Source organism: Erythrolamprus reginae, chromosome 10 (assembly GCF_031021105.1).
Source record: "Erythrolamprus reginae isolate rEryReg1 chromosome 10, rEryReg1.hap1, whole genome shotgun sequence".
Taxonomy (NCBI): Eukaryota; Metazoa; Chordata; class Lepidosauria; order Squamata; family Dipsadidae; genus Erythrolamprus; species Erythrolamprus reginae.
In genome coordinates, this window is record NC_091959.1 from 42,976,842 (window position 1) to 42,992,981 (window position 16,140).

Sequence of the window (16,140 nt, forward strand, 5' to 3'; positions counted from 1 at the left end):
CAATTCTGCTGTCTCCTGGGATTGCGATGTCGATGATCCATACTTTCTTTTCCTCCATGATCACAATGTCTGGTGTGTTATGCTTCAGAATTCGGTCAGTCTGAGGTCGGAAGTCCCACAGTAGTTTTGCTTGCTCATTTTCATTTCTTCTCCTTCTTCTTCTTCTTCTTCTTCTTCTTCTTCTTCTTCTTCTTCTTCTTCTTCTTCTTCTTCTTCTTCTCCTTCTCCTTCTCCTTCTCCTTCTCCTTCTCCTTCTCCTTCTCCTTCTCCTTCTTCTTCTTCTTCTCCTCCTCCTCCTCCTCCTCCTCATCCATCCCCTTAATCAGTCTCGTTTTGCAAACTGCTTTTTGAAGGCCTTTTGCTTTGAAAAATGGGGTAGATCTACTGAAATTTATCAACAAGACTTTTTTTTAGGGGGGAGAGGGAAATTATATTTATAAATCCCCTCTCTACTTTGCTGGTGAAGTGTGATAAGCAGATTGTGTGAATAGGGCTTGGGTATCTGATGGAGGAGGACTGTCAGGTGCGTGAAAAAACCCCCTCCCTCCTCTTGCTAAATATAAGTGGAAATAGAATTGAGAAAGCTGATAAAATAAGACAAATGGGAATTAGATTTACAAGGCCTCCATTCTCACCGTGACCCTTGCAGGCACTACCTATACGCTGATGCACAATTTGGAGTCTGTTAACCTCCATGCCCTGCCTAATTTTGTCATTTTCTAAAAGACTATTTTAATCTAAAAGAAATAATTGAGAAGCTAGCACGGAGCCAAGCCAACTGCCTGCCTCAAGCATAAAAAAATTATTTCTCATTATGTTTGCAGAGCTTGCTGATATATTTGTACACATTTTCTTTAAAATGATACTGATTACTGGTTTAGCAACCTTTGCCTCTCAGGAAAGGGGCAGAGACTGAATTGGATAGCCAGTTTGGTGTAGCGGCTAAGGGGTGAGCCTAGAAACCAGGTGAGTGTGAGTTCTAGTCTCACCTCTGGGGCCGAACTATAATTGGACTCAGATTCTCAGCTGGGATTCTTGCTGGTTCTCAGCGGTGGGAGTGGGTTGGTGGGTGGCGAGAATATTCAGACTTACAAGATTCCACTACTAGAAATTTATCTATCTATCTATCTATCTATCTATCTATCTATCTATCTATCTATCTATCTATCTATCTATCATCTATCTATCTATCTATCGAATCAATCTATCTATCTATCTATCTATCTAATCTATCTATCTATCTATCTATCTATCTATCTATCTATCTATCTATCTATCTATCTATCTATCTAATCTATCTATCTATCTATCTATCTATCTATCTATCTATCTATCTATCTATCTGGATTTGTATGCCGCCCCTCTCCAAGGACTCGGGCGGCTCACAGCATAGACAAGAAGCAATAATAAGCAATCCAATTAATAATACATTAAAAAACAATCCTAAAAATTCTAATTTAAAAAAACTTACATTAACCATTCATTTGACAATCATACTAAAAAACATTCATTGGTCAGGGGGAAGATCTAGAAACTTCAGGCCTGGTGGCAAATATGAGTTTTTAAGCTCTTTCAGAATGCGAGGAGGGTGGGGGCAGTGCAAATCTCCGGGGGGAGCTGATTCCAGGGGGTTGGGTCCCCTACAGAGAAGGCTCTTCCCCTAGGTCCCGCCAGCTGGCATTGTTTGGTCGACAGGACCCTTACCTAAGTTCATAAGTAGAGGTACCACTGTATACCGTATTTTTCAGAGTAAAAGACACACCTTAGTTTGGGGGGAAGAAAATAGGGGGGGGGGGAATATCTACCTACCAGGTATTCATCCGGCTAGGAGGAAGATAGGAGACAGTGAGAGGAAAAACCATAGGAAACATTGATTGATTGATTGATTGATTGATTGATTGATTGATTGATTGGATTTATATGACACCCCTCTCCGAGGACTCGGGGTGTGGGCTTGGGATGGCAGGGACCGGCCTTTGTTAATTGTGGCTTCTCTCCTAACGCCCCCTCCTCTCTCTCTCTCTCTCTCTCCTTCTCTTTTCAGAGTAAGCTGGTGAAATACTTCAGCCGTCAGCTCTCCTGCAAAAGGAAGGTCTCCCTGCAGGAGCGAAACGCCAAGCTGGAGGGCTTCCCGCAGCTCTGGCACTGGTTCCGCATTGTCAACATCCGCAAGGAGGTCACGGAGGTGAGCGAGGCCCGGATGGCAGCAGTTCCCGTTGCTCTTCTTCCACACCTTGCCCCGTCAGGCCATCCTTGCAAACTTCCCGGGAGTTGCCAGCTATTATCTCCTCTGTTTGCACTTAATTTGTTCTGAGGGGTCTTTGGGGCTCCCTGAGTAGAGTAGAGTAGTAATAGTAATAGTAATAGTAATAGTAATAGTAATAGTAATAGTAATAGTAATAGTAATAGTAATAGTAATAGTAATAGTAATAGTAATAATAATAATAATAATAATAATAATAATAATAATAATTTATTAGATTTGTATGCCGCCCCTCTCCGTAGACCTGGGGCGGTGAGTAGAGTAGAGTAGAGAATAGAATAGAATAGAACACAACAGAATAGAACACAACAGAAAGCAACAGAACAAAACACAACAGAACACAACCAATGTGGAGTAGGGTAGGGTAGAGTAGATTAGATTAGAATAGAACAGATATCCAGTTGAGGAGAGTAGAGCAGAATAGAGAATAGAAATAAGGAATAGAATAGAAATAAGGAATAGAATAAGGAATAGAATAGAATTACGGAATAGAATTGGAATAGAATTACGGAATAGATTAGAATTACGGAATAGAATAGAATTACGGAATAGAATAGAATTATGGAATAGAATAGAATAGAATTCTTTATTGGCCAAGTGTGATTGGACACACAAGGAATTTGTCTTGGTGCATATGCTCTCAGTGTACATAAAAAAAAACATACCTTTGTCAAGAATCATGACTTGACTGTAAAACTTGACTGTAAAAAACATGACTTTAACAATCGAGTTGTCGAAACGTGGAACTCATTACCGGACTCAATAGTGTCAACCCCTAACCCCCAACATTTCTCCCTTAGACTATCCACGATTGACCTCTCCAAGTTCCTAAGAGGCCAGTAAGGGGCGTACATAAGTACACTGGTGTGCCTTTCGTCCCCTGTCCAATTGTCTTTCCTTTATCCCATATATCATATATATTTTCTTCCTCTCATATATTTTATCTTCTATTTTACATATTATCTTTATATATATTACTCAATGTCTATTCTCTTCCATATGTATTGTGTATTGGACAAAAGAATAAATAAATTAAAAAATGTGCTACAACACTTAATCATTGTCATAGGGGTCAAATAAGCAATGAAGAAACAATCAATATTAATAAAAATCTTAGGATACAAGCAACAAGTTACAGTCATACAGTCCTAAGTGGGAGGAGATGGGTAATAGGAATGATGAGAAAAAACTAGTAATAGCAGTGCAGACTTAGTAAATAGTTTGACAGTGTTGAGAGAATTATTTGTTTAGCAGAGTGATGGCATTCAGGGAAAAACTGTTCTTGTGTCTAGTTCTCTTGGTGTGCAGTGCTCTGTAGCGATGTTTTGAGGGTAGGAGTTGAAACAGTTTGTGTCCAGGATGCGAGGGGTCAGTAAATATTTTCACTGCCCTCTTTTTGACTCGTGCAGTATACAAGTCCTCAATGGAAGACAGGTTGGCAATTGTTTTTTCTGCAGTTCTGATTCTCTTCTGAAGTCTGTGTCGGTCTTGTTGGGTGGCAGAACCGAACAAGACAGTGATAGAGATGCAGATGACAGACTCAATGATTCCTCTGTAGAACTGTATCAGCAGCTCCTTGGGCAGTTTGAGCTTCCTGAGTTGGCGCAGAAAGAACATTCTCTGTTGTGCTTTTTTGACGACGTTTTTGATGCTAGGGGACCATTTTAGGTCTTGATATATGATAGAACCTAGAAATTTGAAGATCTCTACTGTTGATACTGTGTTGTCTAGTATTGTGAGAGGTGGTATGATGGGAGGGTTTCTCCTAAAGTCTACCACCATTTCTACAGTTTTGAGTGTGTTCAGTCCGTTTGTTCCGGTCACACCACGAGGCTAGTTGTTCAACCTCCCGTCTGTATGCGGTTTCATTATTGTCTCCAATGAGACCAATCACTGTTGTACCGTCTGCAATTTAACAGATGGATTGTTTGAGATGCAGTCATTGGTATATAGAGAGAAGCAGTGAGAGTACACAGCCTTGGGTGAGCCCTGTGCTAATTGTACATATATCTCATGTGATTTTGCCTAGCTTCACCTGCTGCTTCCTGTCTGTTAGGAAGCTTGTGATCCACTTACAAGAGTATTCAGGTACTGCTAGCTGATTTAGTTTAGTTAAAAGGATGTTCGGTATGATAGTGTTGAATGCTGAACTAAAGTCTACAAAGAGGACCCTTGTATAGGACTTTGGAAATTCAAGATGTTATAGCATGTAGTGCAGAGTCATATTAACAGCATCATCTGTTGATCTGCAGTGGTACCTCTACCTACGAATGCCTCTTCTTATGAACTTTTCTAGATAAGAACCGGGTGTTCAAGATTTTTTTTGCCTCTTCTCAAGAACCATTTTCCACTTACATACCTGAGCCTCCGAAACTGTAACCGGAAAAGACAGGGAGAAGCCTCCGTTGGGCCTCTCTAGGAATCTCCTGGGAGGAAATAGGGCTGGAAAAGGTGAGGAGAAGTCTCTGTGGAGCCTCTCTAGGAATCTCCTGGGAGAAAACAGGGGTGGAAAAGGTAGGGAGAAGCCTCTGTGGACCTCTCTAGGAATCTCCTGGGAGGAAACAGGGCCAGAAAGGGTGGGGAGAAGCCTCCGTGGGGCCTCTCTAGGAATCTCCTCAGAGGAAACAGGGCTGGAAAAGGTGGGGAGAAGCCTCCGTGGGGCCTCTCTAGGAATCCCCTGGGAGGAAACAGGGGCAGAAAAGGTGGGGAGAAGCCTCCGTGGGGCCTCTCTAGGAATCTCCTGGGAGGAAACAGGGGCAGAAAAGGTGGGGAGAAGCCTCCGTGGGGCCTCTCTAGGAATCTCCTGGGAGGAAACAGGGCCTCCACCCTCCCTGTGGTTTCCCCAATCGCACACATTATTTGCTTTTACATTGATTCGTAGGGGAAAAATTGCTTCTTCTTACAAACCTTTCTACTTAAGAACCTGGTCACGGAATGAATTAAGTTCGTAAGTAGAGGTACCACTGTATTTCTCGGTATGCAAATTGCAAGGGGTCTAACAGTGGATCCGTAATGTTCTTTATACAACTAGGTAGCTGGCCAGCACTGGGGATGCTATCTAGTTTGGCTAATGAAATATCTGCAAGAAAACATCTGGATAGAACTGGCTAAAGACCACCACTGACATACATTTCTAGGTTTGTTTCTTTTCCAGCAGGGGAAGGAGAAAACCCTTCAGGTGTGTTATAAAATTGAACGGGTCCAAAGACGGGCTACAAGAATGGTGGAAGGTCTTAAGCATAAAACGTATCAGGAAAGACTTAATGAACTCAATCGGTAGAGTCTGGAGGACAGAAGGAAAAGGGGGGACATGATCGAAACATTTAAATATGTTAAAGGGTTAAATAAGGTCCAGGAGGGAAGTGTTTTTAATAGGAAAGTGAACACAAGAACAAGGGGACACAATCTGAAGTTAGTTGGGGGAAAGATCAAAAGCAACATGAGAAAATATTATTTTACTGAAAGAGTAGTAGATCCTTGGAACAAACTTCCAGCAGACGTGGTAGATAAATCCACAGTAACTGAATTTAAACATGCCTGGGATAAACACATATCCATCCTAAGATAAAATACAGAAAATAGTATAAGGGCAGACTAGATGGACCAGGAGGTCTTTTTCTGTCGTCAAACTTCTATGTTTCTATTTGTTTTTGCTGCATGGATGCAGTAGAAACACCAGAGGGCAGCAGTGCTCTATCTTACTGAATATTTCATGGGTGGGGGGAGAGAGACGGAGAGAGGGACAAATTTTTACAGCTGCAAATGAGGGATTTGCATAATCATAAGAGTTGCTTGCACAAGTGATGAGAGGAAGAGCAATCTAATGAGTAAAGTTGTGTGGTTATTAGTAAAATTACATTTTCTCCCTGTCCTAAAGTCTAATATTGTGGTACCTGATTCTGCCTTTTGCAATTTTCTTGTTTTCTTCTGCTATGAAAGAATCTTCCCCTTTTCAAGGTAACTCTTTTGCAGCTGGCTTTAGAGAGGGTGGGAAGTAAACCTCCTGGTGTTCTCCCCTCCCCCATTTCTTTGTAACCTCCTGGTTTCCCAGATTTCTCATCCTCTAAAGCCAATCAAAGATAATATTTGTAGTCCAGGGTTGGAGCCCTTGGTTCTCTTTGAGCTTGGTAGGGTGGGGTTTTTTTCAGATTTTCTAGTTAATTTTCTAGAGATTCAGACATCAAACATATTGATCAGCCCATCAATAGACACATAAAGCACAGATACACACTGTTCAAAAGATACAGTTAAAAAGCTAAGGAAACAAAAAGGACAGAATACTCCCTTTATTTTTATTTTATTTATTTATTGTTAGAGTTGAAAGGGACCATGCAGGTCATCAAGTCCAACCCCCTGCCTGAGCAGGAATCCTAAAGCACCCCAGCCAAATGGCAGTCCAATCTCCTCTGGAAAGTGTCCAGAGTTGGGGAGTTCACAACCTCTGCAGGCAGGTTCTTCCAATGGTTGATCGCTCTGACCGTCAGGAAGTTCTTCCTTCCTTCTAGGTTGAATCTCTCCTTGGTCAGCTTCCAGCCGTTGTTCCTCGTCCGGCCCTCTGGTGCTCTGGAGAATAGAGTGACCCCCTCCTCTCTGTGGCAACCCCTCATATACCTGTATACAGCTGTCATGTCCCCTCTGGCCCTCCTTTTCTCAAGGCTATCCATGCCCAGTTCCCGCAATCTCTCTTCGTAAGTCTTGGTTTCAAGTCCCCTAATCATTTTGGTTGCTCTTTTCTGCACCTTCTCCAGAGTTTCAATGTCTCTTTTGAAGTGTGGTGACCAGAACTGGATGTAGTACTCCAGATGTGGTCTGACCAGGGCGTAGTAGAGTGGTATTAATACTTCCCTGGTCTTGGAGTGTATCCCTCTGTTGATGCAGCTTAGGATGGTGTTGGCTTTTTTGGCCGCTGCTGCACATTGCTGGCTCATGTTTAGTTGATTATCCACCAAGACTCCATGATCTCTTTTGCAGTTACTGCTGCTAAATGGGGGTTTTCTCTTTCCAGCAGCCAACAGATAAGCAGGGATTAAAACCAGACATACAACCAAGCAGAAAACAATAGTGTACTCAAAAAATTACTAAGAGAAACACCCAAGCACTAAACAACAGCTTAATCAAGGAGCTACCAAGGAGAAGACCATACCCCCACCAAGACTGGACAGCAAGCTAATGTATATAATAAACAAGGAGTAAAGTCCACACTCCCTCTCGCCGATGACATTATTTAGTTAGGTAACGAAATGTCTGCAAGCAAACCACCGAGCTCAGAAAGAGCGCTGTTGACTCCTCTATTTTGAAAAGGTCTAATGAATTTAAATCCCTCCTTGGGATGAAATGAAAGCATACGAAATAAGTAATTTTTCCTCCTTCTCTCTCTTTTTTAAAATATATTTTTAAAATTTTTATTTACAAATATACAATGAATACATAAGAAACAGATAATTACAATTGACAATTAAAACATGGCAAATTACATAAGCAATAATCGTGTGCTTTGACAATAAGCCAAGACATAAAGACTATCTATCTATCTATCTATCTATCTATCTATCTATCTATCTATCTATCTATCTATCTATCTATCTATCTATCTATCTATCTATCTATCTATCTATCTATCTTGTCTGTCTGTCTGTCTGTCTGTCTGTCTGTCTGTCTGTCTGTCTGTCTGTCTGTCTGTCTGTCTGTCTGTCTGTCTATCTATCTATCTATCTATCTATCTATCTATCTATCTATCTATTAGATTTTTATGCTGCCCCTCTCTGTAGACTCGGGGTGGCTAACAACAATAATGAAACAACATGTAACAAATGTAATATTTAAAATAATTTTAAAAACACTTATTTTTAAAAAAACCAAACATACACGCAAACATACCATGCATAAATTGTATAGGCCTAGGGGGAAGGGAATATCTCAGTCCCCCCATGCCTGACGACAAAGGTGGGTTTTAAGAAGCTTACGAAAGGCGAGGAGGGTGGGGGCAATTTTGATCTCTGGGGAGAGTTGGTTCCAGAGGGTCGGGGCCGCCACAGAGAAGGCTCTTCCCCTGGGCCCCGCCAAACAACATTGTTTATTCTATTCTATTCTATTCCATTCCTAGTTCTAATTCTAATTCTAATTCTAAGAGTTGATTGCTTATTTGACCCCTGTAACAATCATTAAGTGTTGTACCTCATGATTCTTGACAAATATCCACTAAAACCCTCATTGTGTATTGGACTAACTAACTAACTAACTAACTAACTAACTAACTAACTAACTAACTAACTAAACAAACAAACAAACAAACAAACAAATAAATAAATGTATCTTTCTTTTATGTGCCCCGAGAGCATCTGCACCAAGACAAATTCCTTGTGTGTCCAATCACACTTGGCCAATAAAGAATTCCATATTCTATTCTCTCCCGCACCCCCTTTTAAATTGCCCGTAGGTTTAGAAGCCTAGAAAGTATTCCAGAGAGACTGATAGCCAGTGGCTATTTCTCAGAATAAAAACTGGACAGTTATGTGGTTTCCTGTCAATGTACTGAAATCCGAGGGAAGAAGAGCGGGGAAGCAAAATTAAATTGAACCTTGTATGGGAGGAACATTGATTTCATCTTGTCTAAAGTCACGCTTCGTATTTACAAGGAGGCAAGGAAGACATTCTGAGTAGAACCGAGCAGCAGGGATCCAGATAATCCTCAAATTATGGACACAATTGAGCCCGAAATGTACGTCGCTCAGGGAGAAATTTGCTAAGTGGGTTTTACCCCATTTTATGACTTTTAGGGCAGGTTTTGTTAAGGGAATCACTGCCGTTGTTAAATTACTAACCTGGTTGTTAAGTGAATCCGGTTTCCCCCCATTGACTTGGCTTGTCAGAAGGTCGCAAAAGGGGAATCACATGAGATGCAACCATCATAAATCCGAGTCAGTTGCTAAGAGCCTGGATTTCAATGGGGATGCTGCGATGGTCGTAAGGGTGAAAAAGTGTGCTAAAGTAACTTTTTTTTCTCCAGTGCCGTTATAACTTGGAATGGTCACTAAGTGAACTGTTGTAAGTGGAGAACCCCCTGCACTAATAGCAGTTTGCCATGTTGCAACCCTATTTTGCAGGACTCTTTTTCACGTAGAGTAGAATGCAAGTAGGATGCTTGGCTGCAAAGCTAGAGGTATAACAAGCAGGAAGAGGGAGATTGTGATCCCATTGTATAGAGCGCTGGTGAGACCACATTTGGAATACTGTGTTCAGTTCTGGAGACCACACCAGATGTCTAAAATTGAACGGGTTCAAAGATGTGCTAGAAAAATGGTGGAAGGTCTTAAGTATAAAACATATCAGGAAAGACTTCATGAACTCAGTCTGTATAGTCTGGAGCAGTGTTTCCCAACCTTGGCAACTTGAAGATATTTGAACTTCAACTCCCAGAATATCCCAGCCAGCGAATGCTGGCTGGGGAATTCTGGGAGTTGAAGTCCAGATAAATTCAAGTTGCCAAGGTTGGGAAACACTGGTCTGGAGGACAGAAGGGAAAGGGGGGACATGATCGAAACATTTAAATATGTTAAAGAGTTAAATAAGGTTCAGGAGGGAAATGTTTTTAATACAAAAGTGAACACAAGAACAAGGGGGCACAATCTGAGCTTAGTTGTGGGAAAAGTCAGAAGCAACATGAGAAAATATTATTTTACTGAAAGAGTAGTAGATCCTTGGAACAAACGTCCAGCAGACGTGGTTGGCAAATCCACAGTCACTGAATTTAAACATGCCTGCGATAAACATATATCCATTGTAAGATAAAATACAGGAAATGGTATAAGGGCAGACTAGATGGACCATGAGGTCTTTTTCTGCCATCAGTCTTCTATGTTTCTATTTTTCACACATTAACATTTCTCACAGGGGCAAATTTTAGCTGCCCACCAACCTTCCGTTACTAACTTCTCTAGGGATGACTTTTTGTCAAGCGGACCAGATGAAATTGAAGCCTTATTTGAAAAGAAACCACCGCAAAAACAACATATATGATAGGAAAAAAACATGGTCTTTCTAAAAAATAAAAATGAAGATGATTGAAGATGAGAAAACAGAGAGCGATAGAAAAAAACCTTGCTCTTTCTAATGAAGGTGATTGATGGTGATGAAACAGAACTCTCTGTTTTCTCACCTTCAATCAACTTCATTTTTATTTCGTTAGAAAGACCATGTTTTTTCCCCCTATCATATATGTTGTTTTCGGGATGGTTTCTTTTCAAATAAGGCTGCAAAAACCAGTCAAGTTGACACCCGGTCCACTTGACAAAGAATGACCGATTAAACCTTCTCCTTGCTCTTTCGGCTATGGAGAGGAGGGCGTTTGCCCAGGTTCGCCTGGTGCATCAGTTGCGACCCTATCTGGACTGGGAGTCACTGCTCACAGTCACTCATGCCCTCATCACCTCGAGGCTCGACTACTGTAACGCTCTCTACATGGGGCTACCTTTGAAGAGTGTTTGGAAACTTCAGATCGTGCAGAATGCAGCTGCGAGAGCAATCATGGGCTTCCCAAGATATGCCCATGTTACACCAACACTCCGCAGTCTGCATTGGTTGCCGATCAATTTCCGGGCACAATTCAAAGTGTTGGTTCTGACCTATAAAGCCCTTCATGGCACCAGACCAGATTACCTTCTGCCGCACGAATCCCAGCGGCCGGTTAGGTCCCACAGAGTGGGTCTTCTCCGGGTCCCGTCAACTAAACAATGCCGCTTGGCGGGACCCAGGAGAAGAGCCTTCTCTGTGGCGGCCCCGGCCCTCTGGAACCAACTCCCCCCAGAGATTAGAATTGCCCCCACCCTCCTTGCCTTTCGTAAGCTACTTAAAACCCACCTCTGCTGCCAGGCATGGGGGAATTAAGACTTTTTTCTCCCCCTAGGCCGTTACAACTGTATACATGGTATGTTTGTATGTATGTTTGGTTTTTATATATTAAGGGGTTTTAATTTGCTTTTAGTATTGGATTTTATTGTATATTTCATGATTGTTGTTAGCCGCCCCGAGTTTTCGGAGAGGGGCGGCATATAAGTCCAATAAAACTAAACTAAACTAAACAAACTTCTCTCTCTCTCCCTCTAGCAAATCTCTGGGCAGATGACTCTGGAAGATCTTTTAGAGATGTCAGACGACCAGGTTTGCAAGACGGTGGAGAAGTTTGGGGCGAACTGGGAAGAGTGTGCCCGGCTCAACGCCTCCCTCTCCTGCCTCCGGAACGTGTACAAGTCAGGTACGGCGGCCTACGATTTCTCTTCTTCCAATTGGCGCTGTGCGAGGGTTCGGTCTCTCGTTTCTCCTGGGAGAAAATGCAAAACGTAGAATAACAGGGTCAGAAGGGACCTTGGAGGTCTTATAGTCCAACAGCAGGAGATCCTACACCAAGTGATGGCAAGCAGTGATCGACAAAGACATTAAAGCAGTGGTTCTCAACCTTACAAATGCTGTGACCCCTTAATACAGTTCCTCATGTTGTGGTGACCTCCAACCATAAGTCTAGCAGCAATTCCTCCCAACGGAGCTTTAAGCTGATTGGCAGGAAGGCCAGAGGGATGCCACCACTGTAAATGCCTGATTGGTCAGATTGTATTGGCTTGATGATCATGTGACCATGGGTGACTTAAAGGTCATGTGCCTGGCTTAAAGGTGGCTAACCTGAGGTCATTCACATCAAGGTTTAGGGTTAGGGTGCCTGGCCTCTCTCCGCCTCAAAGAGATACAATTTCCCTATCTGTTTACTATTACTGAACATGCAAAATATACTATTTAATTCTATGTATATATGCCATGTGTACATACATATTGCACACCAAAAGATACATTACCTACTATATAAACTGTATGTGTATGTACCCACACACACATATACAGAAGAATTTTAAACATAATACTTAAATGTGGCCTTCAAGTATATTTATACTTATATTATTATTATTATTATTATTATTATTATTATTATTATTATTATTATTATTATTTATTAGATTTGTATGCTGCCCCTCTCCACAGACTTGGGGTGGCTCACAACAGTGATAAAACAATATACAATAACAAATCTAATATTAAAAGTCTAAAATAACAATTTAACATTAAAAGCCCAAAAATATGTTCCAAGGGATCAGAATAGAAGCTTTAGTTCCTAACACTATGGGAAATTTGTCTTTTCTCATGGTTTTAGGTGACCCCTGTGAAACGATCGTTCGACCCCCCAAAGGAGTCCCGACCCCCAGGTTGAGAACCACTGCATTAAAGGAAGACTGGTCTCCCTTTGTTTCTTTGTCAATAAATTTAAATTTCACACAAACATTCCAGTTGCAAAGCGCCCCAATTTTGATCCTATGACTCTGGGGATGCTGCAACAGTCATAAATGCAACAATGGTAAATGCAGCATAGGTTCCTTTTATTTTCCAGCGCAGTTTTAACTTCCGATCAATTTCCCATCACAATTCAAAGTGTTGGTTATGACCTATAAAGCCCTTCATGCCATCGGACCAGAATATCTCTGGGACCGCCTTCTGCTGCACGAATCCCAGCGACCGATTAGGTTCCACAGAGTGGGCCTTCTCCGGGTCCCGTCAACTAAACAATGTCATTTGGTGGGCCCCAGGGGAAGAGCCTTCTCTGTGGCGGCCCCGACTCTCTGGAACCAGCTCCCCCCAGAGATTAGAACTGCCCCCATCCTCCTTGCCTTTCGTAAGCTCCTCAAAACTCACCTTCGTCATCAGGCATGGAGGAACTGAGATATCTCCCCAGGGCCTATACAATTTATGTATGGTATGTTTGTACGTATATCTGTTTAATAATGGGGTTTTTAAAACATTTTAAATTGTAAATTATTAGATTTGTTAGGAACTGTTTTATTGTGTTGTGAGCCGCCGCGAGTCTACAGAGAGGGGCGGCATACAAATCTAATAAATAATAATAATAATAATAATAATAATAATAATAATAATAATAATAAATGAATAGTTGTAAGTTGAGGATTCAGAATCATAGAATCATGGAGTCATGGAATGATAGAATGATAGAATGATAGAATGATAGAATGATAGAATGATAGAATGATAGAATGATAGAATGATAGAATGATAGAATGATAGAATGATAGAATGATAGAATGATAGAATCATAGAATGATAGAATCATAGAATGATAGAATGATAGAATCATAGAATCATAGAATCATAGAATCATAGAATCATAGAATCATAGAGTTGGAAGGGACCTCCAGGGTCATCGGGTCCAACCCCCTGCTCAATGCAGGATTCATTAAACCATCCCAGAAAGATGACTGTCCAGTCTCTGTTTGAAGACCTCCAGTGAAGGCGAGCCTACCGCCTCCTATGGCAAACTGTTCCACCGGTTTATCACCCTTATTGTTAGAAAGTTTTTTCTGATATCTCATCTAAATCGACTCCCTTGCAGTTTCATTCCATTGTTTCTAGTCCTTCCATGTGCTAATGAGAACAAGGCTGATCCCTCTACTCTGTGACAAGCCCTTCAGATATTTGTAGACAGCTATCAAGTCTCCTCTCAGTCTTCTCCTTTGCAGACCAAACCTCCCTAGATCCTTTAACCGTTCCGCATAAGACGTGGTTTCCAGACCACTCACCATCCTTGTAACCCTCCTTTGAACTTTTATCGTTTATCAATGCCCTTTTTAAATTGGGCCCCCCAGAACTGAACACAGCATTCCAAGTTACCTGTATGATCAAAGCGGCCCATTCCTCTCCCCCACTTTAGCTCTTAACTGATCACTTGCAGATTGTGGAGATTGTTATGGAAAATAAAACCGAGGTTGCCTAGCAACATCAGGGCAATTTTACGGCGTTCGGGCAAAGTGCTGGATTTTTCCAGTCGCAGGTAGGTCTCTTCTCTGCTTCTGACCTACTGGGCCTTCTGTGCCCCCCTGAAGGAGTGGAGAGCAACCCATAAATAATCCAAAGAATTTAAGACAGAAATCTGCCAGTGAAACAACCAGACTTACTTTCACCACCTGACGGGGAGTTCAGTGGTTTGGAAATCCTAGCAGCCACATGAGAAACAACAGAAGAAGTTAGAGCAATAAAGAAAACCGAGACCACTCCTTCCTCCACTGAATAGGAGGGAAGAGAAGAGGAGTGTTGGAAAGGACCTTGGAGGTCTTCTAGACATACCCAATTCCTGCAACTGTTCTTTATACTTTAGCCTCCAGTCCCCTAATCGTCTCTGTTGCTCTTCTCTGCAATTTTTCTAGAGTCTCAACATCCTTTTTGCATCATGGCGTCCAAAACTGCATGCAGTATTCCAAGTATGGCCTTACCAAGGTGTTCTGCCGGCGTGTTTCAACTGCCCGTAATTACAGGGTAATTAGTCCAGGAAGGCACACACCACCCGATAAAAGGAAAGCCCAAAAGTTTTTATAAACAGAAAAACAGAAACAGCTCCCTTTTTAAATGTCAAAGGGATTTTCTGGTACACACAAGGCACAGGTTAAATGCAGTCCAATTGCTCACCCAATAACAGGGAAATTGAGTCCAATTCTAAAGTCCAGAGAGTCCACACACAATCTTGAACAGCAGAAAAACCACGATCTTGATGAAACAATGAATCAGATAAACTGCCATGAGGTTAAAACACCAGGCTGCGCTTTTATGTGTAGCACTAATTACAGCAGCCCCACCCAACCACAGGTGGCCTCATTTTCTCTTGTAATAATCCTTCAGTTGTTGCATCACTCTACGCATGCGTGGATGTGTCATTAATTCTTGTTCAGAATCCAGGGATGATACAGATGATTGATCTCCTCCTGGGCTGTCTGCCAAACTCCCCTCATCCCTGTCACTCACGCCTCCTTGGTCAGAGGAGGCTTCATCGGCAGATTCCATCGGGAACAAAACAGGCCTGCAGCATGTGGATGTCTCCCCCACCTCCACTTCCAGATTCCTTGGGGCAGGAGCTGGGCCAGAGCTAAACACAACACAAGGCCTTATAAAGGAAATTTCTCCTTAATTCTTGTTCTGTCTGGGTCACTCCAGAAGCCGAGACCAACCCAAAAAGAGAAGCCAGACACACTGGTAAAAGGCAAAGGCAGTTTTATAAAATTCAAGAAAAACACAGGTAACAGAAAATGTCCTTACAAACAGGAAAATGCTGTATCTTCAAATATATCCACGAAGACAAAAGTCCATGCAGCAATACAGAATTCTTGCTGCTAAGCCGAGGCTGTAGATAGCAGACCTACACCTCCCACGGGTCTTCCAAAGCTGCTGGGACACAAGCCAGGAACAGAGATGCCGAGAAACAAGACAGGATAATGCAACTCCAAACTGATAACACTCCACATGGCTTCAAGGGCTTGCCTGCCTTTTAAACCCTGCTAAGGAGGACCACACCCAAACCCAGCTGTTCCTAATTCAGTGCTGATAATACTTCTTTAATTGCTCCTTTCTTTGATCTGACCGTCTCTGTCGCATGTCAATGACGGCTTGAGCTTCATCACCTAATGACTCCAAACTACTGGCTGGGGAGAGCCCCCCCCCGGGCTCTCATGCTGTTCTCCTTCATCCCATTCCTGATTTTCCTCTCCCCCGTCCGACTGTTCAGCCCCCTCCTCTTCGCTGTCATCCTCCTCCGGGCATGGAGCCAGCAGAGACACAGCCGGTCCCTGAGCAGCCTCAGGCTGAACCACAACAATTCTTAGCTGGATCTCTCCTTGATTACTTTCCACCCATTACTTCTTCTCCTGTCTTCAGGTGCTTTGGAGAACAGGTGGACCTCTTCTTCTCTGTGACAGCCCCCTCAATGACTGGGAGATATATATTATGTCCCCCTTGGTCTTTTTCTTCCTTAGGCTAGGCTTGACTTAGACATTTCTTTT

The 16,140-nt window shown here is 42.3% G+C and overlaps 1 protein-coding gene across 1 annotated transcript in view; it reads left to right on the top strand.

Annotated features, from left to right (window-relative positions):
- Nucleotides 1–11,380: 11,380 nt before the first annotated feature.
- The window catches only part of KSR2 (kinase suppressor of ras 2), a 111,549-nt gene continuing 106,789 nt past the window's right edge, over nt 11,381–16,140 (top strand). The window contains exons 1-2 of the mRNA XM_070762003.1: nt 11,381–11,513; nt 12,459–12,510. Coding sequence (XP_070618104.1) covers nt 11,381–11,513; nt 12,459–12,510 — 185 coding nt within the window. The remainder of the gene's footprint in view (nt 11,514–12,458; nt 12,511–16,140) is intronic.